We start from the raw sequence: 13,623 nt of genomic DNA on the forward strand, positions 1-13,623 counted from the left end.
ATAAGTAAAAGTATTTGTTAATGAATTTACAGCTTCAGTATTGTAAATTCTTACAATAAATTGCAATGTTTGAATGTGCGGTCACGCATTGTGCGTCAATATACAAGAAGCTCTCTTTGCAAAGTGTGATACGTCAACATAAAAGACGCTCCCTTAGTTGACACTAATGAAAAATATGGCGCGAAATAACAATTGTTTTTGTTCTTGTTTTTTTGTTGATTGTACGCTGTTGAAGAAATTTGCAAATTCTTCCGTTGTTCGTTTGTGCCGTTTGTGCAAGAAGTTAATAAACTTTAATTAGATTATTGCTAACATAAACAAAATAGTAAACTAAATAAAAATACTGCATACAAAGTTAACAAAGACCAGTAGCTAGAGAATAATGGACTCAACCATATCAGTTTCAAAAGTAAGTTTCAGTGGAAATAAATGAACACGAAGAATCATTCACTATTCCCATTCCCCTTATTTTTAGGGCTGTTTTGTATTCAAAAATGGAGCCACCAGAGCAGATAAAACTAAAAAGGCCACAAAACGTAAAAAGGCCCAAGCAAACCAGACCGGCATCTTGGGAAAGGAGATAACCGATCAACCATTCTACTCCGTCTATGCAGATTTATGGAATAAAATACAAACCAACATAGACGCCATGCAAAAGGAAAGCAGTGGCAAAACGTTGCAAGAATTGGTGGAGTATGTAGTGGCCCAAAGTAAAGATGAAGAAAACAATTTGGGTCTAGATGAAATTGTTCCCGCTGCAGCTCTTCTGACAGGCATCAATCAACCTGATCATTTGGAACAGTTTGACAACTTGTCTCAGCGTATTAATGAACAAATATCGGCCAGTATTTGCCTATTGCAATCACGAGATTGCTCCTCACTGAAATCTGCTGTGGAGACTATGGTATATAATTTCATTGAAGCTCCCCATGAAGATGATGAAGATCGTGATCACAAGCGTTTACGAAAAAGCCAATGTACCATGAAACAATTAAAAACATGGTATCGCAATAATTGGCCAAAGAAAAATCTTCCGGAAACAGATGAAATGGATGTAAACAGTGAAACGGATGCAAGTAGCATAGATTCAACGGCCAGAAATGTAGAGTCTAGGCATATGTTAATTGTTATATTGCCAGATTTTGAATGTTTTAATTCGTCTATATTGCAAGATCTCATATTGATACTTAGTTCAAATTGTACTGATGTTCCGTTTATGTTAATTTTGGGTATTGCCACATCAATTGCAGCGGTGCACAACGCCCTACCCTACCATGTTACATCGAAGATAAAATTGCGGATTTTTAAGACACAGTCTGCTCCAGTGGGGTTAAATGAGGTATGTTGTGAAGAGGTGGAAGGTATTGGCTTAAGTGTAAATGTAGGTTTCCACTCGTAGGGTTCTGTAAGTCTGGTAGCTCTTGTTGAACTGGTCACAAGGATCAACATTTATTAGGAAAAAATTAATACTTCCAGAAATTTAAGTCATTCAAGTTTCTTCCAAAAATGAAATTGTGTTTTCCAACAATTGAAGAATGTATGGAATTTCATAATGATTAGTACAACGAGAACTACAAGTGCCATGAATTCCCCTTATTAATTCCATGGACTCGCTAAACTGCACTTGTTTCGATTGTTATAAAATTTATTTTTCTTTGCAGATCTTGGAGAAGGTTATATTATCCCCCATATACCCCTTTCATTTGTCGGGAAAAGCTTTTAAATTTCTTACACACATTTTCCTCTACTATGATTTTTCCATCAATGGTTTTATACAAGGATTTAAGGTAGGTACACAGAATCAATATTTTCTTTTTAGGTCCATAATAAGTATTATCTTTTTTTAGTACTGCCTAATGGAACACTTTTTCCAAGGTAATGCCTATGCTTTGTGCTGCAACTATAGCACTTCATTGACCAAAATCAAAGCCCTAACCCATGATGACATGGAGGTTATACGAAAACAGCTATCTTTTCGCCCTTATGTGGAGAGCATAAATGACTGCAAACGCATCATTGCCATACTAACCGATGATGATTATCTCAAAAAGAAATTACCCAGTCTTCTAAAAGATTGTCATATTTACTTTATACTTTATCGTATATTTTTGGAATTTCTCACCGTTTTGGTGGAGGACTTACCCAAATGTCCTTTGGGGAAATTTCGTCGTGAATTGTTTGCCACTTGTTTGGCCAAAGATATTTGTTCCCAACCAGAATATAAAGAATGTTGGCAAATATTGGCGTTTATGTCCAAAGATGAATTTGTGGCTAAAATTTCTAAGGCCATCAAGCAGACCCAGGAATTTTTTGAACAAGAAATCCATGAAAAAATCGAATTGTCGGCAGATTGTGAAGAAATTGTTATTAGCAAATTGCATGAAGTAAAGGAATTGCTGACCAAAGTTGTTATGGCTGGTATGGACACGAATAAGTCGCAGCAGCAACAAACAACAGTAACATCACCGGAAGAACTTAAGCAAGTTTCCTCCAGACAGGATTTAAAGGATAAGCTTCTTCAAATGTCCAAGGAACAAAAACCGGTGTCAGATTTTGCAAAATCTGTGCAGGAAACTTTGGATTACATTGAGAAAGAGATTGTGGGAGCCCATTTAGGTCCGTTGCAAAAGGCTCCTGCCCTCCATGAACTATTTGTGTTTTCCGATATAACCACAGTAAAACGTAATATTATTGGGGCACCACGTGCTGCCCTGCATATGGCTCTTAATAATCCGCACTTTTATCTGCAATGCAAATGTTGTAATCTACGTGAAAATACCCAATTGTTACCTTCGCTGCCAGACATATCGGTAATGTATAAACTCCATTTGGAATGTGGCCGTATGATTAATCTTTATGATTGGCTACAAGCTTTTCGTTCGGTTGTTGATTTCAATGAAGATGATCAGGAGCAAATTGATCCACAGATACAGTAAGTAATTGCACAACTTATGATTATGATGAGTATTGGGGTATTCATTGTTCGTATTTGTCTTTTCATTTTAGGGCTCGATTTACCCGTGCTGTGGCTGAGCTACAATTTTTGGGTTATATTAAAATGTCCAAACGTAAAACCGATCATGCAACCCGCTTAACATGGTAACTTGTTAGTATGTAGTGTTAAATTATTTGAATTGTTTTCCAAACTAATTATTTATGTTTTATTTTTTCTAATAAATTATAAAAAAATCTATAAAAAATAATATCCTTTCCAAAGGATAGGTTGCTCCTTAAAGCCCTTTGAAAAGGAAAGGGCACTTTTAAAGATCCTTTTAAAAGGAAAAGACTGCTTCTCAACCTCATTCCAATGGAAAGGGTGCTTTTAAAGACTTTTTCCAAAGGAAAGGGTGCTTCTTAAGGCCCTTTCCAATGGAAAGGGTGCTTCTTAAGATCATTTCCAATGGAAAGGTTGCTTCTCAAGACCCTCTCCAATGGAAAGGGACCTTTGAAAGGAAAGGGTGTTAAGAAGAACCCTTTCCTTTCAAAAAAAAGGCTGCTTCTAACCATCTTTAAAACGAAAGGACTGCTTCTCAACCTCATTCCAATGGACTTTTTCCAAAGGAAAGAGTCCATCTTAAGGCCCTTTCCAATGGAAAGGGTGCTTCTTAAGACCATTTCCAATGGAAAGGGTGTTTCTTAAGACCATTTCCAAAGGACCCATTAAAAAGGGAAGGGTGTTTTTTAACACCCTTTCTTCTTAAGGCCCTTTACAAAGAACCTTTGTAAAGGGAATGGTTCTTCTTAAGACCCTTTCCAATGAAAAGGTTGCCTCTTAACACTCTTTGAAAAGGAAAGAACACATTTAAAAATCCTTTTAAATCCTCCTCTTGCTTCTCAAGACCCTCTCCAATGGAAAGGGACCTTTGAAAGGAAAGGGTGTTAAGAAGAACCCTTTCCTTTCAAAAAAAAAGGCTGCTTCTAACCATCTTTAAAACGAAAAGACTGCTTCTCAACCTCATTCCAGTGGAAAGGGTGATTTTCAAGACTTTTTCCAAAGAAAAGGGTGCTTCTTAAGATCCTTTCCACTGGAAAGGGTGCTTCATAAGACCCTTTCCACTGGAAAGGGTGCTTCTTAAGACGCTTTCCAATGGAAAGGGTGCTTCTTAAGATCCTTTCCACTGGAAAGGACGCTTCTTAAGACCCTTTGAAAAGGGAAGGGTTCTTCTTAAGACCATTTGAAAATGGAAGGGTTCTTCTTAACACCCTTTCCTAAGGACCCTTTGAAAATGGAAGGGTTCTTAACACACTTTGAAAACGAAAGGACCCTTTCAAAGAATTTTCCAAAGGAAAATGTGCTTTTCACGGCCCTTTCCAAAGGAAAGGGTGCTTCTTATGACCCTTTCCAATGGAAAGGGTGCTTCTTAAGACCCTTTCCAATGGAAAGGGTGCTTCTTAAGACCCTTTCCAATGGAAAGGGTGCTTCTTAAGACCCTTTCCAATGGAAAGGGTGCTTCTTAAGACCCTTTCCAATGGAAAGGGTGCTTCTTAAGACCCTTTCCAATGGAAAGGGTGCTTCTTAAGACCCTTTCCAATGGAAAGGGTGCTTCTTAAGACCCTTTCCAATGGAAAGGGTGCTTCTTAAGACCCTTTCCAATGGAAAGGGTGCTTCTTAAGACCCTTTCCAATGGAAAGGGTGCTTCTTAAGACCCTTTCCAATGGAAAGGGTGCTTCTTAAGACCCTTTCCAATGGAAAGGGTGCTTCTTAAGACCCTTTCCAATGGAAAGGGTGCTTCTTAAGACCCTTTCTAATGGAAAGGGTGCTTCTTAAGACCCTTTCCAATAGAAAGGGTGCTTCTTAAGACCCTTTCCAATGGAAAGGGTGCTTCTTAAGACCCTTTCCAATGGAAAGGGTGCTTCTTAAGACCCTTTCTAATGGAAAGGGTGCTTCTTAAGACCCCTTCCCATGGAAAGGGTGCTTCTTAAGACCCCCTTCCCATGGAAAGGGTGCTTCTTAAGACCCCCTTCCCATGGAAAGGGTGCTTCTTAAGACCCCTTCCCATGGAAAGGGTGCTTCTTAAGACCCCCTTCCCATGGAAAGGGTGCTTCTTAAGACGCCTTCCCATGGAAAAGGTGCTTCTTAAGACCCTTTCCCATGGGAAGGGTGCTTCTTAAGACCCCTTCCCATGGAAAAGGTGCTTCTTAAGACCCTTTCCCATGGGAAGGGTGCTTCTTAAGACTCTTTCCCATGGAAAGGTGCTTCTTAAGACCCTTTCCCAAGGATAGGGCGCTTCTTAAGACCCTTTCCAAAGGATAGGGCGCTTCTTAAGAGCCTTTCCAATGGAAAGGGTGCTTCTTAAGACCCTTTCCAATAGAAATGGTGCTTCTTAAGACCCTTTCCAATGGAAAGGGTGCTTCTTAGACCCTTCCCATGGAAAGGGTGCTTCTTAAGACCCCTTCCCATGGAAAGGGTGCTTCTTAAGACCCCCTTCCCATGGAAATGGTGCTTCTTAAGACCCCTTCCCATGGAAAGGGTGCTTCTTAAGACCCCCTTCCCATGGAAAGGGTGCTTCTTAAGACGCCTTCCCATGGAAAAGGTGCTTCTTAAGACCCTTTCCCATGGGAAGGGTGCTTCTTAAGACCCCTTCCCATGGAAAAGGTGCTTCTTAAGACCCTTTCCCATGGGAAGGGTGCTTCTTAAGACTCTTTCCCATGGAAAGGTGCTTCTTAAGACCCTTTCCCAAGGATAGGGCGCTTCTTAAGACCCTTTCCAAAGGATAGGGCGCTTCTTAAGAGCCTTTCCAATGGAAAGGGTGCTTCTTAAGACCCTTTCCAATAGAAATGGTGCTTCTTAAGACCCTTTCCAATGGAAAGGGTGCTTCTTAACACCCTTTCGCATGGAAAGGGTGCTTCTTAAGTCCCATTCCAATGGAAATGTTGCTTCTACAGACCCATTTGAAATTGAAACTCTCTTTTGGTTTTACAATAAAATTGCATCGTTTTTTTATTGTTTTAAACTTAACTACAACTAATTTCTTTAGATGTTTAAATGTCACTCTCCTGTTTCTATTCCATTATTATTTATGGGTTTTAGGTGTGTTTGGTGTATGTAAATGTGGTGGTTTTATAAGTTAATAAAAGATATTATTATGACATTATAATGGGGGTGTGTATAAGTGTGTTTTTTCTTTCTTTATCAATGGCAAAAGGTATAAAAAATATTACTTTTATATAGAGATTACTACTTTTAGTCTGTGTTTTATATTATTTTTCCAATTATTTAAAATAATTTTTCAAATTTAATATAACATTTTACTGTGGTCTTATAAATATATATAAATGTGTATATATATTTTATCTGTTTATATAATAATGAGACGTTATTTTCATTTGTATTGCTTTGTTTTTTGTTTGAGTTTAAAGGAGGGAACTTATGGCTGAGATTTCTTTTTTATATAAAAGATAAAAACAATAAGGAGTTTTTTTTTTAATTTTTTGTGGCAGGCATTAATTGTATATATTTTTGATAAATTATAATAATTTTAGAACAAAAAAAGATTCGAATATTTTGAGCTGATATGATTTATAAAATATCTAATAAATTTCTAAAAAAAGAGAGTTATGTTAGCTTATATTAAATTTTTATAAATGTATAAAAAGTTTATTTTATGTAAAGCTTCGATATTATTTATATTTATTTTTTATTATGAGCACAAAGTTGTTTTGTGAAGGCATGGTCTATTTTCATTTGCAACCCATAGCAAAGAAGAGAATACACAGTAATTTTTATAAAAAAAGAGAGTAATTGGGTAAACAGGGAGTCTAATGGAGATAGGTTAGGTTCTCCATATAACGGAAAATACGTTTTCTTTTGTCATGTTGTAACGGAGGATGATGAGAATAAGTCATCACATATCTTGACACTTAAATTCAAGAATTATGATCCATTAGTCGTTATTTATGTACTTAAAATTACTCTCCGTTTGTTGGTAAAACCAAACCATTTGTATTGTTTTCAAGAGAACAGGTTTCTCATACAAAGTAGTGAGAGCACCGTTCCCTGCTTTAATCCCATACTCATCTTTTGTTATATTTAGTACAACACACGAAAAAAACTTGACTAACTTCCGTATTAAATTATTTAGACAGACAAAAGATAATACAACATAAATTCGTAAACAAAAAATGTTTGTTCATTAGCTTGCATTTATGGGTTTTCTCCTCCTCTCATCGGCATAATCAATGATCATCGATCCCACGCACTCACGTAGGCCATCACACTCGCCATCACCAACACTTTCTTCTTCAACACACAACAAAACACCATCATCATCATTGATTACCACCACCAAACGTTTATAACAATGGCGACGACAACGTTCGATGACATATTAGGAAGTGTTTCAGCGGGGAGGGTGGAAATGGGAAACTGTTTTGTGTCCGTTCTTAGCTCTTCTTCGTTTTATTTGTTGTTGTTATTATGGTCAATGATGATTGGTTTTTTGTGCGTTTAACATTAAATTTTAATTAAATTATTATTAATATTCTGTTGACGTTTACGTTTGGCATTCATTGCATCCACAATGGGTTGGCGCTTGGCATTATATTTCTTGTTGAGTTCTTCAATTTCTTTTTCCATTTCCGAATCGATATTATTGAGACGTTGATTTAAATCGTCAAAGGTAAGGAATTTCAAAAACTCAAATTCACCATCAACATAGGAGTGGGAGGAGGTGTGTAAATGATGATGACCCTGGGCTTGCTGTTGTTGGGAGTAGGCAGGTGGTGGTTGGGCTTGCACATATTGTTGTTGCTGTTGTTGTTGGTTTAAAGCTAATAAATGTTGCTGCTGTTCACTGATTAGGGGATTGCAACCATAATAGGCAGCCGCTGCTGCTGCCTGTTGTTGTTGCATTTGTAAATGTTGCTGATGTTGTTGCAGGCCGTATTGATTAATGGCCGAAATCTGTTGAAATTGTTTCTCCATGTTATTCTCCCAATTTGTATCATTAGAATTGGCATTGGATAGCGGTGTGTGATGGGACTGAGGTTGGTTGTGGTTATTCGAATGCGGTTGTTGGGAATTGATGGCTGCCGCTGCTAAAGCCGCAGCTGCCGGTGAATATTCAGACACCTTGTTGTCGTCAGCCACAGATCGTTGTTGTTGTATATCTGGATTTTTTCGTTCGAAATGATCAAGGAACTGTGGGCGATAACGTGGTTTGTTACAGTCATTACGCTTAGCGGTTGAAGAGTCATCCGAATCGGAATTTATCACCATGGTACCTAAGCAAAAAAATAACAAAATAAATCCACAACAAATTATATCATAAAAATATTTTAAACTCACCCAAATTTGATTCCAGTTCCACCATTGTACCACTATCAACCGCCGTCATGTCACCCGGATCTTGCGCCTTATTGGCTGTCATGCCTCCCTTGCCCGGACAAAGTGTACCCATATCTTCTGTGTGGGCAATCATTGTGGCATCCGATGCATTTGAGGTTTGTTGATATTCACCAAATTTCTCCGGCACCAAAGTTCCCGGATCATCAATAAATGTCTTGACTGTCTCCACCGGAAACTCTCCATGTTCCTCTTCCTGTAATATTTCATCCTGTTGGGTGGCCAAACTTTTCGCTTGACTCATACCTTGAACCGAACCACCCGATGCCTTGGAGTTTCTTTGTTGTTCCCTTATGGCACATGTCTCCTCAATCATTGGCTTTAAAATGCTACGATGTTTGGCATTGCGTATAAACTCATGTTCTAACAAGTCCGAAGCTGTGGCCCGCTCTTCCGGGTTCTTTACCAAACAAAGGCTTACAAAATCTATAAATTCTGTGCTCCAACGATCGGGTTCCCGAAAAGATGGTGGTGGTTTTTGGGGGATCATAAATATAGCACGCATTGGATGGATATCTCCATATGGTGGTTTGCCTTCGGCCATTTCCAGAGCCGTAATACCCAAGGACCAAATATCGGCCACACAATCATAACCAATTTCTTCAATCACCTCCGGCGCCATCCAGAAAGGAGTACCAATAACTGTGTTACGTTTAGCCATGGTGTCTGTTAGCTGGCCAGCAACACCAAAGTCAGCCAACTTTGCATAACCTTCCGTATTGAGCAAAATATTACCAGCCTTAATGTCACGATGTATCTTCCTCCTCAAGTGCAAGTATACCAGCCCCTTTAAAGTGTCGGACAAAATTGTGGAGATTTCCTCTTCGGTCAAAGTTTTCTTACGCAGCCTCATTATATCCGAAACACTACCAGCACCACAGTATTCCATACAAATCCACAAATCATATTGCTTGAAATATGAACCATAATAACGCACCACGTAGGGAGAATCACACTGTTGCATGATCGAGATTTCCTTTATAATGTCGTGGAGATCCGATTCGACGGGCACCAGCTTAATGGCCACAATACTACTACTCTCCTTGTGCAAAGCCTTGTAAACTGAGCCATAACTACCTTCTCCCAATTTACATATAATATCGAATACCTTTTCCGGAGGTTGTAGCAGCGATTCCTCGGACAATTTTTTAAGTTCACTTTTATTGGAAGACATTTTGTTGCATTGGCCTTTTTGTTCCTTCTTTCTTGCTTCGTGACGACAACGAGAAGAATATTCTATAAAAGATGTTTGTCCCTTCCCCTTCAAGTACGGTTGTTTATATTCTTGCTCTTCTCGATTTAATCATATGGCAATTGATTTTCTTTCTCAATAATTAAAAATATTTTTGTTAAAATCTCAACAAATTATTTATATATGTATGTATTTTTTAAGCTATTTTTTCGTTCTGTATTAATTCTTCAAACAAAAGAAAAAAATGCTGAAAACGTCAAAGATTGAAGGAATGTCACCTGCTTTGAGAGAGAATGAGAGGGAGAACGAGATTTATAATAACCCTAATTAGTGAATAACGTTGCTGATACGTTGCGTTACTTAGGTTACAGGTGTAATTTTGTAATATGAGAAAAAATATATTGCTCTGCAAAGAATAGACATTAAAGTAAAATACCACTATATTCATTCTTTGATATGTTCTTAAGAAAATTACAGTTTTATTGTTTTAATATTTTCACAACCTCTCACCACACTAATGTCGTGCGTTAGTTACTACTTCCACTAACTCTTGATATTTGCCGGTAACGGCTGTGGCAACTCTGTGTTAAAAATCATAATTGATTCTGTTTTGATTCTTGTTTTTTATCACAAATCCTCTTTAACTATAGTTCTTATTGTTGGATAATTGACGTTTTGACTTAAACTTTTTTAATCTACAAAATGTTATTAACTTTTAAAGTTTTAACAAAATCCCATAGTTTAAGGACCTCTCTCTACAATGGCAAAGTTACAACCCCAGTGAGATATCTCGTGTCAACTCGCTACTTGGCCACAAACACAAGTGCAGCAGAACAAACCCGACTAGACATCAATGGTGCATCTTTTGTTGTGGACAACTGGACAAATGTTACACCGAAAATACTCTCATATCTGGGTATGCAAAAACATCTTCAGGCAAATCATCCACTTTCCATTATAAGACAACGTATTGTCAACTATTTCTATAAATCCTATAAAACTTCTCGAGGCAACCCTTTATTCTCTGTCTATGACAAATTGAATCCTGTGGTAACGGTCCAGCAAAACTTTGATAACCTCTTGATACCATTGGATCATGTAAGTCGCAATAAATCAGACTGTTATTACATAAATAAAAACTATTTGCTACGAGCCCACACCACAGCTCATCAAGTTGATTTAATATCTAGTGGTTTGGATAATTTCCTCGTGGTTGGTGAGGTGTATCGACGCGATGAAATCGACAGCACACACTATCCGGTATTTCATCAATTGGATGCTGTGCGTTTGGTAACCAAAGATAAATTGTTTGAACGTAATCCAGATTTGGAAATATTTGAAAATGAATGGCGAGAAGTGCAGGACAACAAGCAGACCCATCAGCTGATACATTCATCTTCAAAGTGTTTGGATCAATCAAAACAACCCTGTCACACATTGGAAGCTGTCAAGTTAATGGAACATGAATTAAAACAGGTGTTATTAGGTTTGGCTCAAGATCTTTTTGGTTCGAAAATTCAATACCGTTGGGTGGACACCTATTTTCCCTTTACCCAGCCCTCATGGGAACTGGAGATATTCTACAAAGATAATTGGCTGGAAGTGCTGGGTTGTGGTATAATGCGGCATGAAATCTTACAACAATCGGGAGCTCATAATTCAATTGGTTATGCTTTTGGTTTGGGTCTGGAACGTTTAGCCATGGTATTGTTTGACATACCTGACATTCGTTTGTTTTGGTCAAATGATAGTGGATTTTTGTCACAATTTAGTGAAAAAGATTTATATAAATTACCGAAATACAAACCGGTATCCATGTATCCACAGTGTAAAAATGATTTGTCATTTTGGCTGCCTGCCGGTGTAGATGTTGATGCTGGTTTTGTACCAAATGATTTCTATGATTTGGTGCGTTCGGAGGCTGGTGATGTTGTGGAACAGGTATGTTGGAATATCACTCACAGTAGAATGCTGATAATTGATAATGAACAATGACCGTTACTTTTTCAAATAAGATTTGGGTCTTTAAGATTATCGGGATTTTGAATGTATATGATTTTTGTGCCAATATTAATGAGTTTTTATTTCTTTTATACAGATCACTTTGGTTGATAAATTCAAACATCCCAAAAAAGGCTTGACCAGTGTCTGCTTTAGAATTATTTATAGGCACATGGAACGCACCTTGACGCAAGCAGAAGTCAATGAAATACATAAACGTATTGCCGATGCATGTGTTAAAAATTTTAATGTAGTTATACGCTAATTGTTTTTGTTATTAAAATAAAAATTATTAATACTAAACTCGAGCAACTTCACACTATAGGTAGTGCCAAAGAAATTCTCGATCAGAGTGTTTCTTTGCACACGTATCTATTTGAGCGGGCAATTGACACTAGGGCATAAAAAGTTTCTTGTTGAAAAACAAGAAACAAGGATCTGTGGCGTGATCTGAAACTATAGTCTTCCCTGCCTTACCCCTCGGTAAACATCGCCAATTTTTTCCCACTAATAAATTAAAGTTGTTTTAATAAAATATTAAAACAACGACTATGGGATTAAGCCTATTTTGAAAAACACTTTATTTATGTATTGAAACATTTTGTAAAGTAAGCCTTAAGGCCAATAAGTTTTACAATATTCATAAGAAGAGTTCCTACGCCAAAATATAGTAATATAAATAGTGTATACAAATTTATGTATAAAGAAAAGAAGTTAAATGAACCGTTAAGTAAAACTAGACTTGGAATTATGAATCATATATAAATACATATGTACATATGTTAACAAAAACAACCCCGAAGGGACAAGTGAAACTTCCTACTTATCAATGAGTGCAACCCGATTCATATTAGCTCAGTGATATGGGACCACCATTGAAAACGTGATGTTGGTGGCGGGTGTGCGAATCATTGCACCCATAACTCACATATATCTTCCTATCCGTATATCATTTGGAATATACAAACAAACTTGTTTAACAAAGACTTGACATTTAACGCCAAAAAAAAAGCGTTTTCATCATTATTTTACTTTAATAATGAAGATTCAACGAAAAATAGTCTTACAGTACATGTAAACGTACTGTGGATTTAGTAAGTACAGTGGGTTTCAACCATGGTGGAATAAGAAGGTGTTACATGAAATCATACCAAACGTCAAATTTGCTCACAATAACGCATTACTGTGAATTGCTTGTTTACATTTTATATGTGATTTTATTCACAATAATGCATTTTGACAACTGGTATGAAGATCAGCTGTTTTTGCCGCTGTACCTGTATTATTGTGCCATGGTTTCAACTGTCCAATCCATTGTATAGGTCAAACAAATCCTCAAAGAAAAAGCTCGAATGCAAACGTGGCATTATTTAGCTAATACTATGTTTACATTTACGAAACCCACTCGATTTCATCTGTCAATTCCTTTGTGTATACGTCAAATAAAAACTCATCTGAAATCGATTGGATTTCATTTGACGTTTGAGTAATGGAATTGACAGTTGAAATCGAATGGGTTTCGTAAATGTAAACATAGTATAACCCCGTCACTTAACCGGATTAACCCTGTGGGTTTGGGTTTTAATGTCAATTCCATAGCGTAAACGTCAAATAAATCCTTATAAAGAAGGTTAACCCGGCAAAATGTTCAAGTGCATGATGAAATTATAAGGTGGCGTAAAACTGCCAGCTGATTGGTTTCAATCTGTCAAATATTTTGTTATTGTGAATAAATTGTATGAAAACGTAAACAAACATTTTGACATATTGAAGAATTTTCGGCCAAAATAGAGTTGTTGTTGTGCTACTTACGTGACCTGTTAAATAGATCTTGGTTCTAGTCATGGTACAAATACACAGGTAGCCGCATCGGCAATTGTTGGCAACATAAGATGTCAAAATTTAACATCAATTCAATGCAATTGACACATTATGTTACCATCAGCTGGCATGATAATGCTACCTGTATTATTGTACCATGGTTCTAGTGCAAACGCCGTTTAATGTAAGTAGTCTACATTACGTGTTACAATAACTCCTTAATAAATTCCCTCTGACAAGATGTGTTTGACAATTTGTTTTAAGT

General features: G+C 37.2%; 4 protein-coding genes across 4 annotated transcripts in view; 2 read left to right on the top strand and 2 right to left on the bottom strand.

Annotated features, from left to right (window-relative positions):
• LOC141387156 (transmembrane protein 186) overlaps positions 1 to 13,623 on the bottom strand; it is a 126,021-nt gene that overhangs the window by 34,199 nt on the left and 78,199 nt on the right. The window lies entirely within an intron of this gene.
• Orc3 (origin recognition complex subunit 3) lies at positions 32 to 3,408 on the top strand. The gene is made up of 5 exons (XM_073957339.1): positions 32 to 409; positions 476 to 1,339; positions 1,662 to 1,787; positions 1,848 to 2,932; positions 3,007 to 3,408. Exons 1-5 carry the CDS (start codon positions 383 to 385, stop codon positions 3,101 to 3,103), a joined length of 2,199 nt encoding a protein of 732 aa, XP_073813440.1. The 5' UTR covers positions 32 to 382; the 3' UTR covers positions 3,104 to 3,408.
• Positions 5,916 to 9,942, bottom strand: hpo (serine/threonine-protein kinase hippo). Its single transcript, XM_073957340.1, has 2 exons — positions 8,288 to 9,942; positions 5,916 to 8,223 (listed from the first exon to the last, which is right to left on the bottom strand). The coding sequence occupies exons 1-2, from the start codon at positions 9,516 to 9,518 to the stop codon at positions 7,454 to 7,456; spliced, it is 2,001 nt and encodes a 666-aa protein (XP_073813441.1). The 5' UTR covers positions 9,519 to 9,942; the 3' UTR covers positions 5,916 to 7,453.
• PheRS-m (Phenylalanyl-tRNA synthetase, mitochondrial) lies at positions 10,132 to 11,840 on the top strand. Its single transcript, XM_073957202.1, has 2 exons — positions 10,132 to 11,477; positions 11,635 to 11,840. Exons 1-2 carry the CDS (start codon positions 10,239 to 10,241, stop codon positions 11,800 to 11,802), a joined length of 1,407 nt encoding a protein of 468 aa, XP_073813303.1. The 5' UTR covers positions 10,132 to 10,238; the 3' UTR covers positions 11,803 to 11,840.

Source organism: Musca autumnalis, unplaced genomic scaffold (assembly GCF_047663935.1).
Source record: "Musca autumnalis isolate F117 unplaced genomic scaffold, ASM4766393v1 scaffold_5, whole genome shotgun sequence".
Taxonomy (NCBI): Eukaryota; Metazoa; Arthropoda; class Insecta; order Diptera; family Muscidae; genus Musca; species Musca autumnalis.

What these genes read in the sequence shown, in the direction of transcription:
- Orc3 (XM_073957339.1), top strand. Translation starts at nt 383, where the DNA reads ATGGACTCAACCATATCAGTTTCAAAA. An exon ending in CAACCATATCAGTTTCAAAA is followed by an intron (nt 410 to 475) that starts GTAAGTTTCAGT and finishes CCTTATTTTTAG; the next exon opens with GGCTGTTTTGTATTCAAAAA. An exon ending in GTTTTATACAAGGATTTAAG is followed by an intron (nt 1,788 to 1,847) that starts GTAGGTACACAG and finishes ATCTTTTTTTAG; the next exon opens with TACTGCCTAATGGAACACTT.
- hpo (XM_073957340.1), bottom strand. Translation starts at nt 9,518, where the DNA reads ATGTCTTCCAATAAAAGTGAACTTAAAAAATTGTCCGAGGAATCGCTG. An exon ending in GGAACTGGAATCAAATTTGG is followed by an intron (nt 8,224 to 8,287) that starts GTGAGTTTAAAA and finishes TTTTTTGCTTAG; the next exon opens with GTACCATGGTGATAAATTCC.
- PheRS-m (XM_073957202.1), top strand. Translation starts at nt 10,239, where the DNA reads ATGTTATTAACTTTTAAAGTTTTAACAAAATCCCATAGTTTAAGGACC. An exon ending in CTGGTGATGTTGTGGAACAG is followed by an intron (nt 11,478 to 11,634) that starts GTATGTTGGAAT and finishes TCTTTTATACAG; the next exon opens with ATCACTTTGGTTGATAAATT.